Source organism: Takifugu rubripes, chromosome 1 (genome assembly GCF_901000725.2).
Source record: "Takifugu rubripes chromosome 1, fTakRub1.2, whole genome shotgun sequence".
NCBI classification, from domain to species: Eukaryota; Metazoa; Chordata; class Actinopteri; order Tetraodontiformes; family Tetraodontidae; genus Takifugu; species Takifugu rubripes.
The window spans coordinates 28880627-28899265 of NC_042285.1; the positions used below are offsets into that span (position 1 = coordinate 28880627).

At 52.1% G+C, this 18639-nt stretch overlaps 1 protein-coding gene across 1 annotated transcript in view; it reads left to right on the top strand.

Annotated features, from left to right (window-relative positions):
* ttn.2 (titin, tandem duplicate 2) overlaps positions 1 to 18380 on the top strand; it is a 166824-nt gene extending 148444 nt beyond the window's left edge. The window contains 25 exon segments of the mRNA XM_029837082.1: positions 78 to 1809; positions 1884 to 2186; positions 2299 to 2610; positions 2893 to 3183; positions 3288 to 3587; positions 3663 to 3804; positions 3881 to 4044; positions 4155 to 4457; positions 4615 to 4896; positions 5024 to 5617; positions 5711 to 6001; positions 6089 to 6388; positions 6500 to 6802; positions 6896 to 7198; positions 7279 to 7547; positions 7630 to 7945; positions 8051 to 8356; positions 8482 to 8781; positions 9016 to 9591; positions 9669 to 9974; positions 10081 to 10463; positions 10546 to 10756; positions 10838 to 16573; positions 16661 to 16954; positions 17149 to 18380. Coding sequence (XP_029692942.1) covers positions 78 to 1809; positions 1884 to 2186; positions 2299 to 2610; positions 2893 to 3183; positions 3288 to 3587; positions 3663 to 3804; positions 3881 to 4044; positions 4155 to 4457; positions 4615 to 4896; positions 5024 to 5617; positions 5711 to 6001; positions 6089 to 6388; positions 6500 to 6802; positions 6896 to 7198; positions 7279 to 7547; positions 7630 to 7945; positions 8051 to 8356; positions 8482 to 8781; positions 9016 to 9591; positions 9669 to 9974; positions 10081 to 10463; positions 10546 to 10756; positions 10838 to 16573; positions 16661 to 16954; positions 17149 to 17441 — 14610 coding nt within the window. The 3' untranslated portion in view covers positions 17442 to 18380.
* The last annotated feature ends 259 nt before the right edge of the window (positions 18381 to 18639 follow it).

Here is an 18639-nt window from a genome sequence, read left to right on the forward strand (position 1 = left end):
ACAGCGACACCTTGGACAATCTAACTCTTTAGACCTTACCTAAGAAAGGTTCTAATGTCTTTGATTTTGCTGGCCAGGTCATTGACTCCACCAAGTCTTCAGTCACCCTGGAATGGACCAAGCCAGTCTTTGATGGTGGCATGGAAATCATCGGGTACAATATTGACATGTGTAAAGCCAGTCTGGAGGAGTGGCATAGAGTCAACAGCCAGATCTGCATCCACACTAAGTACACTGCCAAGGGCCTGGTTCCTGGGGAGCTCTACAAGTTCAGGGTCAGTGCAGTGAATGGGTCTGGGGAAGGTGAAGCGTCCGTGATGCCCAACCCCGTTCAAGCTTTGGACAGACTCACGTCGCCTGAAATTGAGCTCGATGCTAATTTCAAGCAGACTCACACTGTGAAGAACGGCGGTACTGTCACCCTCCAGGTGGCTTTCCGTGGCAAACCAACCCCTCTTGCTACCTGGTCTCGGGTTGATGGAGAACTGCCTATTATGGCCGATGTCAGCACCACAAACTCATCTTCTACTCTGACCATTGAGGGCTGTACTAGGTACGAGGCCGGAAAATACACACTTTCCCTGGAGAACAACAGTGGGCGGAAATCCCTCACGTTCACTGTCAAAGTACTGGATACTCCTGGACCTCCAGGTCCAGTCGCATTCAAAGACGTGACCCGAGGAGCCTTGACCATGACCTGGGACGCCCCAACCAACGACGGCGGAGCTCGAATCCATCACTATGTTGTGGACAAGCGTGAGGCCAGCCGGCTGGCCTGGACGGAGGTCAGCACCAAATGTTCCCGCCAAATCCTCCGGGTCACTGGCCTGGATATTGGCGTGCCGTACTTGTTCAGGGTCATTGCTGTTAACCAGTTTGGCCAGGGAGAACCGTATGAGATGACGGAGCCTATCGTTGCCACAGAAGAACCTGCGCCACCCAAAAGGCTGGATGTGGTTGATACCTCTAACTCCACAGCCTCCCTGGTGTGGTTGAAGCCCGAGCATGATGGCGGTAGTCGTATCAGGGGTTATATCGTTGAGTACCGAGCTAAAGGCAGTGATCAGTGGATGGTGGCTGGAGAGACCAAGTCCCTCAAGATGCTGGTGGAAGGTCTTATTGAGAATAGAGAGTATGACTTTAGGGTCAGGGCCAAGAATGATGCTGGAATCAGCGAACCTCAGGGCACTTTCAGCTCCGTTGTCATTAAGGAGCCTCACATTGAACCAACTGCTGATCTCAGCAGCATCACCAACCAACTGATCACGTGCAAGATCTCCAACACGTTCACTATCGACATTCCCATCAGTGGACGTCCTGCACCAAAGGTCACTTGGAAGCTTGAGGAGATGAAGCTGAAGGAGACCGACAGAGTCGTGATCAGAACCACAGAGGAAAGAACAACTCTGTTGGTGAGAGACAGCAAGAGGAGTGACAGTGGCAAATACTACCTGGTCCTGGAGAACGCTGCTGGCGTGAAAACCTTCACAGTGACCGTGGCTGTGGTTGGCAGACCGAGCCCACCCACCGGCCCTGTTGAAATCTCTGGAGTCTCCTCAGAATCTTGCACATTGTCCTGGTCGGAGCCATCTGATGATGGCGGCACTGAAATTTCCAACTACATCGTTGAAAAACGAGAGTCTGGCTCAGCCTCCTGGCAAGTGGTGAACTCTAGTGTGAAGAGAACCACCATCAAAGTCACCCATCTAACCAAGTACATGGAGTACACCTTCAGAGTGTGTGCCGAGAATAAGTTTGGTGTCAGCAAGTCCATTGAGTCCACTCCTGTTGTCATTGAACACCCCTTTGGTAAGAACTGTTAAGCTAAGTGGGACTTTATGAAGGTCTGTTTCATGGTAAAGACTATCTTCTTGTTTCTTCAGTTCCACCAAGTCCTCCATCTCGTCCTGATGTCTTGTCCGTGTCTGCAAACGCCATCAGCATTAAATGGGATCTGCCATATGCTGATGGTGGAAGTCAGGTGACAGGATACTGGATCGAGAAGAAAGAGAGGAACACCATCCTGTGGGTGCGGGAGAACAAGCTCCCGTGCTTGGAGTGCCATTACAAAGTGTCCAATCTGATCGAGGGCCTGGAGTACCAGTTCAGGGTGTATGCCATGAACATTGCAGGGCTCAGCAAGGCCAGTGAGGCTTCTAGACCTGTGCTGGCTCTAAACCCCGTTGGTAAGGAGAGCATTGTTATATTTGGCTGAAGCCTTTGGCTTCATCGGAAATATTAAAAACGCTTGTAAATAAAACTATGGTACAGGTTTTAAGTCATTTCCTTCCTGCCCAGATCCTCCTGGAAAACCTGAGGTGACTGACGTCACCCACTCCTCAGTGTCCCTGTGCTGGACGGTGCCCTTCAACGACGGAGGCAGCAAGATCGTTGGCTACGTGGTGGAGAGGAAGGTCTACAGCAGCGATGAATGGGACGACAACAGATGGCTCAAGTGCAACTACACCACCATCTCAGAGAACTACTTCACTGTCACAAGCCTGAGTGAGGGGGAGACCTACGAGCTCCGCGTCATGGCCAAGAACGCTGCCGGCGTGCACAGCGCCCCCTCAGAGTCCACCGGACCAGTCACGTGCAAAGATGAATACTGTGAGTTGAAGAGATTTCAAGTTAGCTCCAGAGAAAGTCGTCGTGCCCTTCTGATGATTACGGATTTACTTTTATCCTCTGATTCTCTCTGGGATGCTGTCTAGTTGTTAGCAATAGTGTTGCTACTGTAGCCTCATGAGACACGAGCTCTTAAACATTAGCGATCCTGCGCAGTGTCCCATGTCAACGTTGAGTTTCACAGGAGAGGTCACACAACATGTTTGGGTTTCAGATTTTCTTCATTTGTAAAAATGCAAACCAAAGTTTTCCCTTCTCCCGTAGCTCCTCCCAAAGCTGAACTGGACAGCAAGCTGGTGGGCGAGACCGTCACCGTCACCGCCGGCTCTGACCTGGTCCTGGACGGTGCCGTGGGTGGGAAACCAGAGCCCACCGTGTACTGGTCTAAGGGGGACAAGATTTTGGAGCTTGGCGAGAAGTACTCACTGACCTACACCTCCACAAGAGCCATGGCCGTTATCAAGAGCTGTGACCGGTCCGACACGGGAAGGTACTGTCTGACGGTAAAGAATGCCAGTGGAACCAAGACCGCCATTGTCAACGTCAAAGTTCTGGGTGAGCCGTCATGGAACTAAAGTTCCAACAACTGTTGGAATGTTAACTAAAATATTTTATAAATGTTGTGACTAGGAATTAATGGACAGGCTTTTGATTTTCAGACACTCCTGGACCTCCTGCTGAGAAGATCGTGATCAGCAGAGTGACAGAGGAAAAGTGCACCGTGTCCTGGAAGATCCCCCTGGAGGACGGTGGAGACAGCGTCACCCACTACGTCATCGAGCGTAGAGAAACCAGCCGTCTCAACTGGGTCATTGTGGAGTCAGAGTGCAAGACGCTGTCGTGCGTCAGCTCCAGGCTGATCAAGAACAACGAGTACATCTTCAGAGTCAGAGGCGTCAACAAGTTTGGGCTCGGAGTTCCTCTGGAGTCTGAAGCCGTCATTGCCAGAAATGCTTACAGTAAGTAGCACGACTCCTCTGAAGCTCGAACCTCCCGTTTGTAATGATCGGGACCTTTGCACTTCTCCCTTCCAGCCACCCCCTCCCAGCCAGGAACTCCAGAGACCACAGCTGTTGGAAAGGAGCATGTTATCATTGAATGGCTGAAACCTGAGAGTGATGGAGGGAGCGAGCTCTCAAACTACATCGTGGATAAACGGGAAAAGAGCAGCACAAGGTGAGAGCTGCCTCTCTGCAGACATTAGCTGGATGTGAGGAAAGGCCCCCTAACCACTCCCATTTCTCTGCACCAGATGGACACGAGTCAATAAGACGTACACTGTCTACGATACCCGGCTGAAGATCACAGGCCTCCTGGAGGGCAGTGAATATCAGTTCAGAGTAACAGCTGTGAATGCGGCTGGACAGAGCCCGCCCAGCGATGCCACCCCATACATCCTCTGCAAAGATCCCACCTGTAAGAGATCCAACCATCTACTCACATTCCTTGTAGCAGTTTTATGTTTCCACCCTAGCCTTTTTCAGGCCAAACAAATGAGGAGATGTGTTTCCTGTGTTTCCTGTCAGATACCCCAGCTCCCCCCTCAGTGCCTCGCATCACAGACACAACCAAGCACAGCATCAGCATGACATGGACCAGACCCATGTACGACGGTGGCTCAGACGTCTCGGGCTATGTCGTGGAGATCCTGGAGGAAGGCTCTGAGCAGTGGTACCGCGCCACCAGCAAACCACTGAAGACTAACGAGTATGTGGCCACTGGCCTGGCAGCCAACAAGAAGTACAGATTCAGGGTTGCTGCCCTCAACAGCAACGGCACCGGGGAGTTCAGTGACCCTAGTTCTGAAGCTGAACCTCTGGAGAAAATAGGTGAGCAGAGTTCTCCTGTCTAGACCGACCAACAGGTACAAGCAGCAGAAACACCCAGTTTAATGAATCAGGAGACAAATGTGTTTAACCACATACATCTCTGCTACTAGCTTAACTATGGATATGAACACTCACTGTGCTCTACCCACCTACTCAGAAATGCCTGACCTGGAACTGGCAGATGATCTGAAGAAAACAGTGTGCCTGCGCTCTGGAGGAACCCTGCGCCTGATGGTCTTCGTCACCGGCCGTCCAACACCAGTGGTGGCCTGGAGAAAGACGGGCGTGGAGCTGCAGACCCGTGGATATATAGAGACCACCGACAGCTACACTTGTCTGATGGTGGAAAAAGTCACTCGCTATGACTCTGGGAAGTACGTAGTGGAGGCCGAAAACCCCTCCGGCAAGAAGACAGCCACCATCTTGGTCAAAGTTTATGGTATGACTATCCCAGACTCCACACACACACACACACACACACACACACACCCTGAACCTATGGGGAGAAGCTCTCCAAACTACGTGGGTTTGAACTTTGAGAAACAAGTGTTTGCTCTCTTCTGCAGACACTCCTGGTCCTCCGGGTTCTGTGAAGGTAAAGGACTACACCAGGGAGTCCGTGGTGATTACATGGGATGTCCCAAGTGTTGATGGTGGCGCCCATGTCAGCAACTACATCATTGAGAAGCGCGAGGCGAACCTGAAGTCCTACAAGACGGTCACGACTGAATGCAGAAAGACCCTGTTCAGGATCACCGGACTGGAGGAGGGAGTTCACTACTTCTTCAGAGTATTACCAGAGAACATTTATGGAGTTGGCGAGCCTTGTGAGACAGCAGAGCCTGTGCTCGTGTGCGAGGTGCCGTCCGTGCCTCTGGATCTCCAGGTCGTTGATGTCACCAAGTCCTCTGTCACGCTGCGCTGGGTGAAGCCGCACCACGATGGCGGGAGCAGGCTGACGGGCTACATCATAGAAGCCTGCAAGGTGGGCTCTGACAGGTGGAGCACTGTTGCCACCACCAAGGCATCGGTGTCCCAGCACACCATCCTCTCCCTGATGGAGAAGGATCAATACCTGTTCAGAGTCCGAGCCACCAACAGCAGGGGATCGAGCGAGCCCATGGACACCGTGACTCCCGTCACCATCCAGGACATTAAAGGTAAGGATTCCTCTGAGTTCTCCATCAGTTTCAGAGCTGTTGAGGAAACACCTGAGGCCTCTCTAAACCTGACCACGATCACCTGTGTTGCAGTGAGTCCCAAGATCGACTTAACTAGCATTCCTCAGAAAATAGTTTACGTGCACCATGGAAAGCCCATCGACCTCAGCATTCCCATCAAGGCCAAACCACAGCCCGTCTGCTCCTGGTACTTTGGAGGGGTCAAACTGAAGGACAGTCTTGATCGCATTAAAATCGACAGCAACGGGAACTATTCCCACCTTGTCATCCGTGATGCCACCATCAATGACACAGGTGACTACACACTGGAGGTGAAGAATGCTGTTGGCATGGCAACTGAAGTCATCAAGGTCATCATTCTTGGTAAGGTTTCAAAAAGAATATATCATCAGATGAGTAAAGGGATTATGCTTTAAAAACTGCTAAAAACCTCCACCTGTGTTTGTACAGACAAACCAGACATCCCAGTTGGTCCAGTGAAAATCGAAGAGGTCAGTGGTGTGTCAGTGACGGTCAGCTGGGAGCCTCCTGAGAAGGACGGAGGTGCAAATGTCAGTGGATATGTTGTGGAGCAGCGGGAAGCCCACCGGCCAGGCTGGAGCACGGTCTCCGAGTCAGTGACGCGGCCCTGCTTCAAATTCACCAGACTTGTGGAGGGAACGGAGTACGTGTTCCGCGTCGCTGCCATGAATCGCTTCGGTGTCGGCGGCTTCCTGCAGTCCCCGGTGGTGGAGTGCAAGAGCCCCGAGAGTGAGTCCAACCGAATGTGTACTCGTACTCATACCTTCACGCCCGCTTTGAAAGAGGCTTGAGTTCCTCCTCACTGCTGTTGAAGTGACGCAGCCCTTCCTTCCTCTGCAGCCATCCCAGGACCTCCAAGTACACCTGAGGTTCTTGACGTCACTCATGAGGGCATGACTCTGACGTGGCGACCTCCAGAGGACAACGGTGGCTCCTCTATCAGTGGATACATCATCGAACGTAAAGAGGCCAAATCCGACAGGTGGTTGAGGATCAACAAGAATTACGTCACCATGACCAGGTACCGCTCCTCAGGCCTGATCGAAGGCCTGGAGTATGAATACCGTATCACTGCTGTCAACTCCCGAGGAGCTGGAAAACCCAGCGAGAACTCAGCCATCACGGTTGCTATGGATCCCATTGGTAAAGCTCCTCAATAAACGAGCCTAAATGATGACTCCTGCTACCAGTTTAAAATGCATCTAATCCACATGCACCATGTTTGGCTGTTTCCAGAGCCTCCAGGGCCACCAGTTCAGCCCAGAGTTACAGACAGTACCAGGACCTCAGTCACTCTTGGCTGGCTGCCACCAGAGGAAGAGGGTGGTTCTGTTATCACCGGATACCTGATTGAGATGCAAAAGGTCGACCAGGTGGACTGGACAATGTGCAACACCACGCCCACCAAGCTGTGCGAGTACACCCTCACTCACATGCCCCAAGGTGCCGAGTACAAGTTCCGAGTCCTCGCTTGTAATGCTGGTGGCTGTGGAGAACCTGCCGAGATTCCCGGAGTGGTCAAAGTCCAAGAAATGCTTGGTATGGCAGCCACTGGCATGGCTGATTATTGAAGTTCGTTAGTCAAAGCCGACCTCTGAGGTCTCCTCTGTCTCTTTCAGTCTATCCTGACTACAAGCTTGATGGGCAGTATGAGGAGGGCTACGTGGTTCGGCAGGGCGGAGTCATCCGCCTGTCGGTGCCCATCGTGGGTAAACCCATCCCAACGTGCAAGTGGACCAAAGACGGTCTGGACATTTCCCATCGGGCCATGATTGCATCATACGATGACATCACTGAATTGGTCATCAAAGAAGCGCACAAAGATGACAGCGGAACCTACGACTTAGTGCTGGAGAACAAATGTGGCAGGAAGGTTCTTTACATCAAGGTGAGTCATCCTGCAGGCAAAGGGAATCTAAAAACTTTCATTTGGTTGGAACCTGTTGACCTTTGTGCCTCCGAACCTCCAGGTGAAGGTCATCGGTCGCCCCGATATCCCCGAGGGTCCTCTGGAGTTTGATGACATCCAAGCCAGATCAGTCCGTGTGAGTTGGAGGGCGCCTTCAGACGACGGCGGCTCCGACATCCTTGGGTACATCGTGGAAAGGCGAGAAGTGCCGAAGGCGGCCTGGTGTACAGTGGACGCACGGGTAACAGAGACCTCTCTGGTGGTCAAGGGCCTGAAGGAGAACGTGGAGTATCACTTCAAGGTTTCTGCTGAGAACCAGTTTGGTGTCAGCAGATCTCTCAAATCCGATAATGCCGTCATTCCAAAGACACCACTTTGTGAGTGCTGAACCCTTTGAAGTTGTTTTCACCTTTAAATTAGCCAAAGCAATCAGCAATCATTTAGCTAACGGTGAATGTACCAACAATGCTCTTGACCTCCAGGCCCACCAGAACCTCCCAGCAACCCCCCTGAGATCATGGACGTGACCAAATCGACCGTGTCTCTGTCATGGGCCAGGCCGCGGGACGACGGGGGCTCCCGGGTCACTGGGTACTACGTGGAGAGGAGGGAAGTGTCCACGGAGAAGTGGGTCCGCCACAACAAGACCCACATCACCACCACAATGTACAATGTCACCGGCCTCATTCCAGACGCAGAGTACATGTTCAGAGTTGTTGCTCAGAACGACATCGGCCAGAGCGAGTCTGGCCCGGTTTCAGAGTCTGTCGTGTGCAAGGATCCATTTGGTGAGTTCCCATCATGCAAATGAGACCTCTGGTCACGTTGAGAGCAAGACGTGGTTTTTAAATGAACAGATCTAACAATGAATTAGGTTCACCTTGAATTTGAATCTCTCCACTTGGACCTTCAGATAAACCCAGCCAACCCGGAGAGATCGACATCGTCTCCGTCACCAAGGACAGCATCACCATCCACTGGCTCAGGCCGGAGCACGACGGGGGGAAGGAGATCCAGGGCTACTGGATCGAATTCAGGAAGGCTGGAGACAGTGCCTGGAAGAAATGCAATAAAGAGCGTTCCAAAGATCGGCAGTTCACCATGGGAGGCCTGATGGAAGCCACCGAGTACGAATTCAGGATCTTTGCGGAGAATGAAGCTGGATTAAGCCGTCCACGCCGAACACCCATGGGCATCAAGACCAAGCTGAGTGGTGAGTTTAGAGGACTGCCAACGTTAGCTCCTTCCAGCCGGCCGTGATGGGACCTCGGTCTTCATGGTCTCTCTGTCCTTCCAACAGCTATTGCTATTGCTGCAGCTCCTGATCTTGTCTTGTCTTTACTTGGAGCTAAATGATTACTTTCTCCTTGTGTCTGCATCTTCATACAACACAGAACTGATAAAATCATCTTCAAATCTGACGCTAACGTGACCTCTATCTTGACAGTTGGTGAGGCCCCGGCCTTAAGGGAGGAAATCCAGGACTCAACCACCAAGCTTGGCGAGTCTGGCACGCTGACCTGCGGCATTATTGGACGACCCTTACCCGAGATCAAGTGGTACCGCTACGGCAGAGAACTGATCCAGAGTCGCAAATATAAGATGAGCTCAGACGGCCGCAACCACTCCCTGAGCATCCTGACAGATGAGCAGGAGGACGAGGGCCTGTACACCTGCAGAGCCATCAACGAGGCCGGAGAGGTCGAGACCAGTGGCAAGCTGCGTCTGCAGGCTGCTCCTCAGTTCCACCCTGGCTTCCCTCTGAAGGAGAAGTACTACGCTGGCGCTGGCACGAGCCTGCGCCTCCACGTTGTTTATATCGGCCGACCCATTCCGCAGATCATGTGGTTCTATGGCAAGAAGCCTCTTAACCCCTCAGAAAACGTCATCATTGAAAACACCGAAAGCTACACCCACCTGGTTGTGAGGAACGTCCAGAGGAAGAGCAACGCAGGCCGCTACAAGGTGCAGCTCAGCAATGCGTTCGGCACCATCGACACTGCGCTGCGGGTTGAAATCCAAGGTATGACATCATGAAATGGAACAGCCACAAGCTGCAGCGTCCTAAAGAGTAACCATAAACTGCACCTCTTCCCCCAGATAAGCCCTGCATCCCTGAAGGTCCCATCGTTGTTGATGCCCTGCTGAAGAATTCGCTCATTATTAGCTGGAAGGCGCCCAAAGATGATGGAGGCTCCATGATTACCAACTATATCGTAGAAAAGCGTGAGGCCAAAGAAGGGGAGCAGTGGAACCTGGTGTCCTCCTCTGTTTCTGGCACCACTGTTCGTGTACCCAACGTGACAGAAAATGCCGGCTATTACTTTAGGGTCTCTGCCCAGAACCAGTATGGGGTCAGCGAGTCCCTGGAGATTCCTTCAGTGGTCATTATCAAGAGTCCGTTCGGTACGTCTGCATGTCATTTCTTTGTCTTTGTTTCGGCATCTTTCCACATTGAGAAAATCACTCTTGACACAGAGAGAATAAGCTAGTTCTCCTCTCCCCTTCCTAGATAAGCCTGGCATCCCACAGCAGCCCTTCATCATCAGCTCCACCAAAGACTCCTGTGTGGTGTGCTGGAAGGCTCCAAGCAGTGATGGCGGAGCTAAGATTTCCAGCTACTACCTCGAGAAGCGTGAGAAAAGGCAGAACAAGTGGATGTCAGTCACCACCAAGAAAATGGTGGAGACCAGCTACGAGGTCACGGGCTTGATCGAGGGCTTTGAGTACGAGTTCCGTGTAAAGTGTGAAAACCTGGGTGGTGAAAGCGACTGGAGTGAGATCTCTGAGTCGGTCATCCCCAAGTCCGACCAGTCTCCTCGCGCCCCAGTATTCAGGGAAGAGATCAGAGACATGATCGTCAAATACCATGCCAACGCTACCTTTGTCACAAAGGTACGTCTCCTCTCAAGAGACACGGAACAGCAGTTAGGAAAGCAGAAATCTCATCTTTGCTTCCTTTGTTCCTGCTGACCAGGTGGTGGGACATCCGAAACCAACGGTGAAATGGTACCGCAGTGGGAAAGAGATTTTGGCCGATGGATCAAAGATCAAAGCCCAGGAGTTCAAAGGTGGCTACTACCAGCTGGTCATCACCAATGCTGATGAGAACGATGCTACAGTTTACCAGGTCAGAGCAACCAATTCTTCAGGATCCGTCTCCATGACAGCCAACCTGGAGGTGGAAGGTAATGACCCAAATATTGTTCACATCCAGATTTAGTGATGTCCATGAAGAACACCTGATAAAAATGTTCCTGTGATTACAGTTCCTGCTAAGATCCACCTACCCAAGGAGCTCCAGGGGATGGGAGCGGTCCATTGTGCTCGCGGTGACCGCGTTACCATCAAAATTCCGATCTCTGGCAAACCCGAGCCAGCAGTCACGTGGCAAAAGGGCCAGGAGATTCTCTCCAACTCTCCTTACCACCAAGTCATCACCACCAGGTCTTTCACCTCCCTCGTCTTCCAGAAGGGAATGCAAAGGAAGGATAGTGGCTACTACATCATTACTGCGAAGAACCGGTTCGGGTCGGACAAGCAAACCATCGAGGTGAACGTGGCCGACATTCCCGATGCACCGCGGGCACTCGCTGTCAGTGAGATCGCCCGGGACTCCATCACGTTCACCTGGCAGCCTCCTGCCAATGACGGTGGAAGCAACATCATTGGCTACATCCTGGAGAAGTGTCCCCCTAGTGGTGAAAGGTGGATCCGTGCGGGTCAGACCACCGACTGCAGCATCACCATCATCAACATATTTGGAAAGACAAAGTATCAGTTCCGTGTCGTGGCGGAGAACGAGTTTGGACTGAGTCCTCCTTCTGAGCCAACTGAACCCATAACCACGAAGGAGGACAAGTCTGTGATCAGAAACTATGACGAGGAAGTGGATGAAAGCAGAGAGATCACCAAGGAGGAGGTTCTGTCCTACAAGGTGAAGGAGCTGTCCTCCAAGTACGTCATCTCGGAGGAGCTAGCCCGCTGCCAGTTTGGAGTGGTCCACCGCTGTGTGGAGATTGCCACGAAGAAGACGTTCATGGCCAAGTTTATCAAGGTCAAGGGAACAGACCGTGAGTTGGTTCTGAGAGAAATTGAGGCCCTCAACGTGGCAAGACACAGAAACATCATCTATCTTCATGAATACTTTGAGAGCATGGAGGAATTCATCCTGATATTTGAATTCATTTCTGGAGTTGATATCTTTGAGCGCCTTGGCACCAGCAACTTTGACCTTACAGAGCAGGAGATTGTCCGGTACCTCAGACAGGTCTGCTCCGCCCTGAAGTTCTTACACAGCCAGAATGTTGTCCACCTGGATATCCGTCCAGACACCATTGTGTACAGCACCAGAAGAAGCAGCAACATAAAGATCATTGAAATGGGCCAGGCCAGGCTTCTGGTGCCGGGAGAAAATATCAGGCTGTTGTTCTCAGCTCCTGAATATTCTGCCCCCGAGGTCCACCGTCATGACCTTATAACCACAGCCACCGATATGTGGTCTGTTGGTGTGTTAGCCTACGTTCTGCTTAGCGGCCTTAATCCGTTTGCAGCCGAGTCGACCACAAAGGTGATTGAAAACATTTCGAACTGCGAATACATCTTTGACAGGGAAGCGTTTAAAGACATCAGTCTGGAGGCTATGGACTTCATCGACAGACTCCTCGTCAAAGATAAGAAGCTCCGCATGACCGCCCATGAGGCTCTGGAGCACCCTTGGCTAAAGATGAAGATTGAGCATGTCAGCAAAAAGGTGATTAAGACCCTGAGACACAGACGGTACTACCAGACCCTGGTCAGAAGGACAGACACCATCGTGTCAGCTGCTCGAATCGCCTATGGGGGCGGCTTCAGGAATCAGCGAGGACTGGCCGTGGGCAAGGTCAAGGTTGGGAGTGAATACCACGGCCTCCGCACCGGTCCGGTCATGCACGGCTCGGCCGAAGAAGGTGGCCACGTCAGGTTCACTTGCAGCTTCACAACCTATGACAAGAGTACTCAAGTATCCTGGTACTTTGGTAATCGCCAGCTACATCCGAGCTCCAAATATGAAATTAGCTACAGCAACGGCTTCGCTAGCATCTATGTCAAAGACATTGAAGAAAGTGATGACGGTGTTTACAGATGCAAGGTAGTGAGTGATGCTGGAGAGGACAGTGCCTATGGAGAACTCTTCGTTGAAACCGTGAGAAGCATCAGGGAATATTACATCAGCCGTTCCATCAAGAAACTGCGCAGGAGAGTGGACAAAACCAGAATCCTGCAGAGACCAGCAGAGTTCACACTGCCTCTCTACAATCGCACCGCCTATATCGGCGACGACGTTCGCTTTGGCGTTACCACGACAGTCCACCCAGAGCCGTGTGTAACGTGGTTGAAGAATGGGGAGAAGATCAAGCCAGGTGACGATGACAGCAAGTACACCTTCAGCAGTGATATGGGTCTGTACCAGCTCATGATCCACAACCTGGATGCTAGCGACGATGCTGAATACACCGTCATGGCTCACAACAAGTTTGGAGAGGACAGCTGCCAGGCCCGGCTCACCGTCGTCCCTCATCCCGTTACTGAGGAAACCATGAGGCCCATGTTCAAACGGCTACTTGCCAACGTTGAGTGTGTGGAAGGAAACAGTGTCCAGTTTGAACTCAGAGTGTCGGGGATCCCCGCTCCTTCGCTGGAATGGGAGAAGGATGGTCAGCCGCTGCAGTTTGGGCACAAGCTGGTTGTGATCCAGGAGGACATTGACTGCTATGTTCTACACATTCGAGAGACTCTGCTGGAGGACGCTGGGGAATACAAGGTCACAGCAACAAACTCTGCTGGTTCTGTCAGCTGCCACGCTACCCTGAAGGTGGACCGGCTTACCTACACCAGGAGAGAGTACAGGAGCGAGGAAGAGAAACACAGATACATCCAGAAGCAAATTGAAAAGACCAACAAAATGGCTCAGCAGATCGTTGCCACTGAAGAGCACGTTTCCCTGAACCCCACGGCCCAGGAGGCTCTCAAATTTGCTGCTGAGGTCTACAAACCTGCCGTGAGCACGAAGAACATTGAGGGAGAGTTTGACATCACAGTGAGGAAGTCGGAAACCAAGAAACTAGAGGAAGAGAGGAGAATCTTCATGCCATACGAGATCCCTGAGCCCGTGGTGCATGATGCTCGGGCTCTAGATGAGGACAAAACTATCAAACTGTTCGTACCTCTTTCAGAAATGAAATGGTACAGAAAACTGAGAGAGCAGTATGAGATATCAGAGAAGATGGAGAGGATCGTCCAGAAGAGGCAGAGACGTATCCGCCTGTCCAGATGGGAGCAGTTTTATGTGATGCCACTTCCCAGAATCACTGACCAGTACCGGCCAAGGTGGCGTATTCCAAAACTGACTCTCGACGATCTGGAGACGGTCCGGCCTGGTCGTCGTTCACCCTCTCTGGAATCAGAGATCTCCTTCAGATCCAGAAGGAGATCTCTGGGAGACCTGAGTGATGAAGAACTCCTGAAGCCCGTGGATGACTACCTTTCCATGAGGAGAACAGAGGAGGAAAGACTGATGCTGGAGGAAGAGCTAGCCCTAGGGTTTTCAGCCTCTCCCGCTGGTAGCCCAGGACGTGTTGACTACCGTGTCGTGGAGCGGGAAGACAGGACACAGGCCTTCAGGCATGAGTCCGCTGAGGTTGAGACAAAGAAGAAGCGGACCGTTTCTCAGTATATGAGAAGGAGAAGGTCTCTGTCTCCCACATACATTGAGCTAATGCGTCCGGTTTCAGAGCTGATCAGACCACGGCGCACCAGAGCTTCTTTGGAAGGGGAGATCACGGTGCGGAGATCCCCCACCCCCGAGAGAACGCGTCCCCGTTCTCCGAGCCCCATTAAGTCTGCAGAGAGAGCATCTCGCTCATCCTCCAGGTTTGAGAGGTCCGCCCGCTTTGACATCATGTCCCGATACGAGGCCAGAAAGGCTGCCATTAAGTCTGAGAGGAAGTATCAGGTGGTCAGCCAGGCACCCTTCAGCCTAGACCATGCTCCCCGTGTGACCGTCAGAATGAGATCTCATCGCATACCAATGGGCCACGACACGAAGTTCACCTTAAACATCCAGGCGAAGCCAGAGGCCCAAGTCCAGTGGCTCCACAATGGAAGCACCATCGCAGAGAGCAGTGAAAAATACGTCTTCACCAACATGAGTGGGGTTTTGTCCCTCACCATTTTGGACTGCCAGGAGGAGGACACTGGCACGTATCGCTGCGTTTGTTCCAACGCCAGGGGAGAAACCTCGGACTACGCCACTCTGGAAGTCACGGGTGCCAGTTACACCACCTTCTCCTCACGGCGCAAAGACGAGGACGCTCACAAGGCTTTTGTCCCAGAGATGACCCAGATTGACCACTACCACTCCAGCCGTTTCAAAGCTGCTTATTCTTCTGAGTCACACTTCAAAATAGAAGAGAGCAAGACCAAGCTAACCCAGGAGCGAGAGGTTGTCACGCGGGAAAGATACGCCGCCTCCTCTGACAGGTACTCGTCAGCTGAGAGGTACAAGTATGCTTCTGCTGAATACTTGTCAGAGTCCTCCTTCTCCTCCGACATGGTCTCTGTGACTGCGAAACACACCTCATCTGAAGCTAAGCTAAAGTCCGCCACTGCTGTTACTGAGGACGTTGTCCAGGTAAAGAAGACCACGGTTCCTGCCAGGATCCTCACCACACCTCGGTCTCTGACCGTCTCAGAGGGGGAGACCGCCAAGTTCTCCTGTGATATCGACGGCGAACCCGCACCTACTGTAACATGGACGTATGGAGTCAAAAGCATCACCTCCTCTCACCGCGTCAGGATCTCAACCACCGAGTACAAATCAAGCCTGGAGATCTGCGGCGTGTCGGCCTCAGACGAGGGCAGCTACACGGTTGTTGTGGAGAACTCAGCAGGAAGACAGGAGGCTCATTTCAGCCTGACCATTCACAAAACCCTTTCTAAAGAGGTGGTCAAGGCTGTTAAATCTCCTGAGCCAGCTGTGAAGGCGCCAACGTCGGGTATGAAGTCACCAGAACCTTCAGTCACGTCTCCCTCCCTTGGTTCCATTTCAAAGTCGCCAGAACCGAGTGTCAAATCTCCAGAACCCTCAGTTAAATCACCAACACCCAGTGGGAAGCCTGCTGAATCAGAGGGCATCAAATCTCCAAAGGTGAAGTCTCCGGAGCCTTCGGCCAAATCTCCTGAACCTGAGGGAGTTAAATCCCCACAAGGTATAAAATCTCCAGAGCCCAGACTGAAGTCACCACCGCCGGTCAAGTCTCCAGAAGCAGCAAAGTCACCTGAGCCAGACGAAGTAAAGTCTCCACGAAGGGTCAAGTCACCAGAACCAGCAGGTACCAAAACATCAAGAGGTGTCAAATCTCCAGAACCTGCTGGTATAAAGACACCAAGAGGCATCAAGTCCCCAGAACCAACTGGGGTCAAGACACCGAAAGGTGCCAAGTCTCCTGAACCTTCAGGAATCAAATCACCAAGGGCCATGAAGTCTCCTGAACCTTCAGGACTGAAATCACCAAGGGCCACGAGGTCTCCTGAACCTTCAGGAACTAAATCACCTCCGAGGATGAAGTCACCTCCTCCTGCCATGTCACCCAAGAGGGTCATGTCTCCACCAACTGTCAAATCCCCAACGCCCAAAGCTCCCAAGGTTCTGAGGCCGCTCACAGCGGAGTCCTGTGAGGGATGCGTGCGGATGTGCTGTGTTTGTGAGAGCAGCGTTGGGGAGGTGCTCTGGTATCAGAATGGAAGGAGGATCTCCCAGAGTAACCACTTTGAGATGCTCCACTCTGAAGGCTCTTGCAGCCTCGTAATTCATGATTTGACAGAAGGAGATCAAGGAGAATACACCTGCGAGATGATGTCAGAAGGAGCCGTGTCCAAGTCCTCCTTCTCCTTCTCTGGACAGATCTTCCAGTCCATATGCAGGGAGGTCAAAGCCTACCGCGAGAAGACACTGGCTCTTAAAGGTGAAAAACTTCATTTCCAGTCAATCAGTTTTGGCTCTAATTGCAGGAAATTGTGACTCGTTTTCTCTTCAATTGTCTTCCCATCAGGATCAGCAGTGATGACACACAAGGAGTCTTCAGCCTCCGTCAGCTCATCCATGATGACCAAGAAAGAGATGCACAGCATGTCGGAGTCCTCCTCCTTCTCTTCCTCTTCTGTCCAGCACATGAGGTCCTCTATGATGGAGTCCAGCTCTTTCAGCAGCCTGGCAGCTGAGATGAAGCTGGAGACCATGTCCATGTCCAGCATGTCCTCTGTTGCCTCAGAAAGTTACGCCATGAGCTCCAGCAGCCTCGGGCTTGCGTCCTCCCACCTGGAGGGATCCTCCTTCAGAGCAATCGGTAAGATGTCAACGATCTTCTGATCTCTTTGGGTTTTTTAACCATAGAAACCAGAAAAGTCCACCAAGCCTCCTGTAGCTGAGGCAGCACGAGGAACGAGAGGACACCAGCATGCACCTGTGGTGTCCTCACGAGTCCAGCTGCACCACATTGACTCTTTCATTGTGCCGGTCTGGGTCTGATCTGGTCTGCAGGTTCTGCTCCCAGGATCGAGGCTCTGCCAGAAGACATCAGCATCGAGCCAGGCAAGATCCTGACCGTGGCCTGCGCCTTTTCTGGAGACGCCAAACACATCCAGTGGTCGCGTGGCGGCAAAACCATTCAGACCACCGCCGGCGGGCGTTTCCACATCGAGACCTCCGAGGACCTGACGACGCTCATCATCACGGAGGTGAAGGAAGAAGATGCTGGAACCTACACCCTGGAGCTTTCCAACGAGCTGGGATCGGACTCAGCAAACGTTCACATCAGCATTCGATCAGTGTGAACGAAACCATGTTGGAGAACCTTCCCAACGAACCCTTTCCCCACTTCCCTTTTTATTTATTACCTGAGCAAAAGATTCTACCTGGTAAAGATCTGGATTTCTGTTCTTGTAAATATGAACTGTTTTTATACCAATCTTGACATAAAACTAGACTAAAGTCTAAAGTTGTGATAAAATGTGCCATATTGGACGAATACGACAGTTTTCTGTGACGTGTACATAATGTATATAGCCGAATTTAACGGTTATGGGAAATGTATGAATTGTTATTTGTGACGATAATATTAACTGGAACTGAAGGTGGTTCCGCAGGAGAAAGTTTCGCTGAGACGAATACCCGCTGAACCCAGGAACCAAACGTTGTGCCTCAACGATCCGTTGACGTCTAAGATTGCCTCGGCAGGTGAGAGGCTCCCTGCTGATGTTTCCTCAATGAGACAGAAACCCGAAGTGGCGTGGCCTTGCAGCGGGCGCGAGGTCCCGACTGCTGCCGCAGCGCCCTCCTGAGGCAGCACGAGCCGCCCTCGCGCCCCCACCGACTCAGTCACTCTGCCGTTTGATGACACGCTCACAGTGCGAGCGGCCTGCACTCCCTGAGCTAACGTGCTGTTTTTGGTTTTTCTGCGCTCTGGTTCTGCCAAACGACCGCGGCCCGACCCTCCTGTCGCACCAGCGACCCGGCCGACCCCACCCGGGGGCGTCGCCCGCGCTCGTTTGGAGGAGCAGAGCTTCTCCCGGAGGTCTGCCGTGTGCTGTGCTAGTTTTACTTTGTTTGTTGTCGAGGTTTACGGAGCGGAGCGCCGCCGGGCAGGAGGTTCGCCGGAGACGAGAGCCGGCGGCGCTCGCCGTTTTGGTTTGAGGAGATCTAGAGATGAGTAGTTATGCAGCCTCCGCGAGTTTTTCTGTCATTATTGATTTAATAAAGCATGATAATCAGCACCACGCCTCCGCTCTGCTCATTTCTCCGGTTCCACCAACACGCCAGCGAAGCTCAACTCAAACAGAAAATCAAACAGAACCTAAAGAATTCCCAGAAGCAAAGATCCGTCCAGATGACGTAATAATGAGCCGAACGTGTCTCACCTGTCGGGTCAGGTAACCTGCTGCTCCCGCTGCCGCCCTCTGCTGGCCGCTACCTGCATTTTCACAGCTCTTTATAATGAAAAGAGTCCAACAAACACCGATAATCATCAATAAT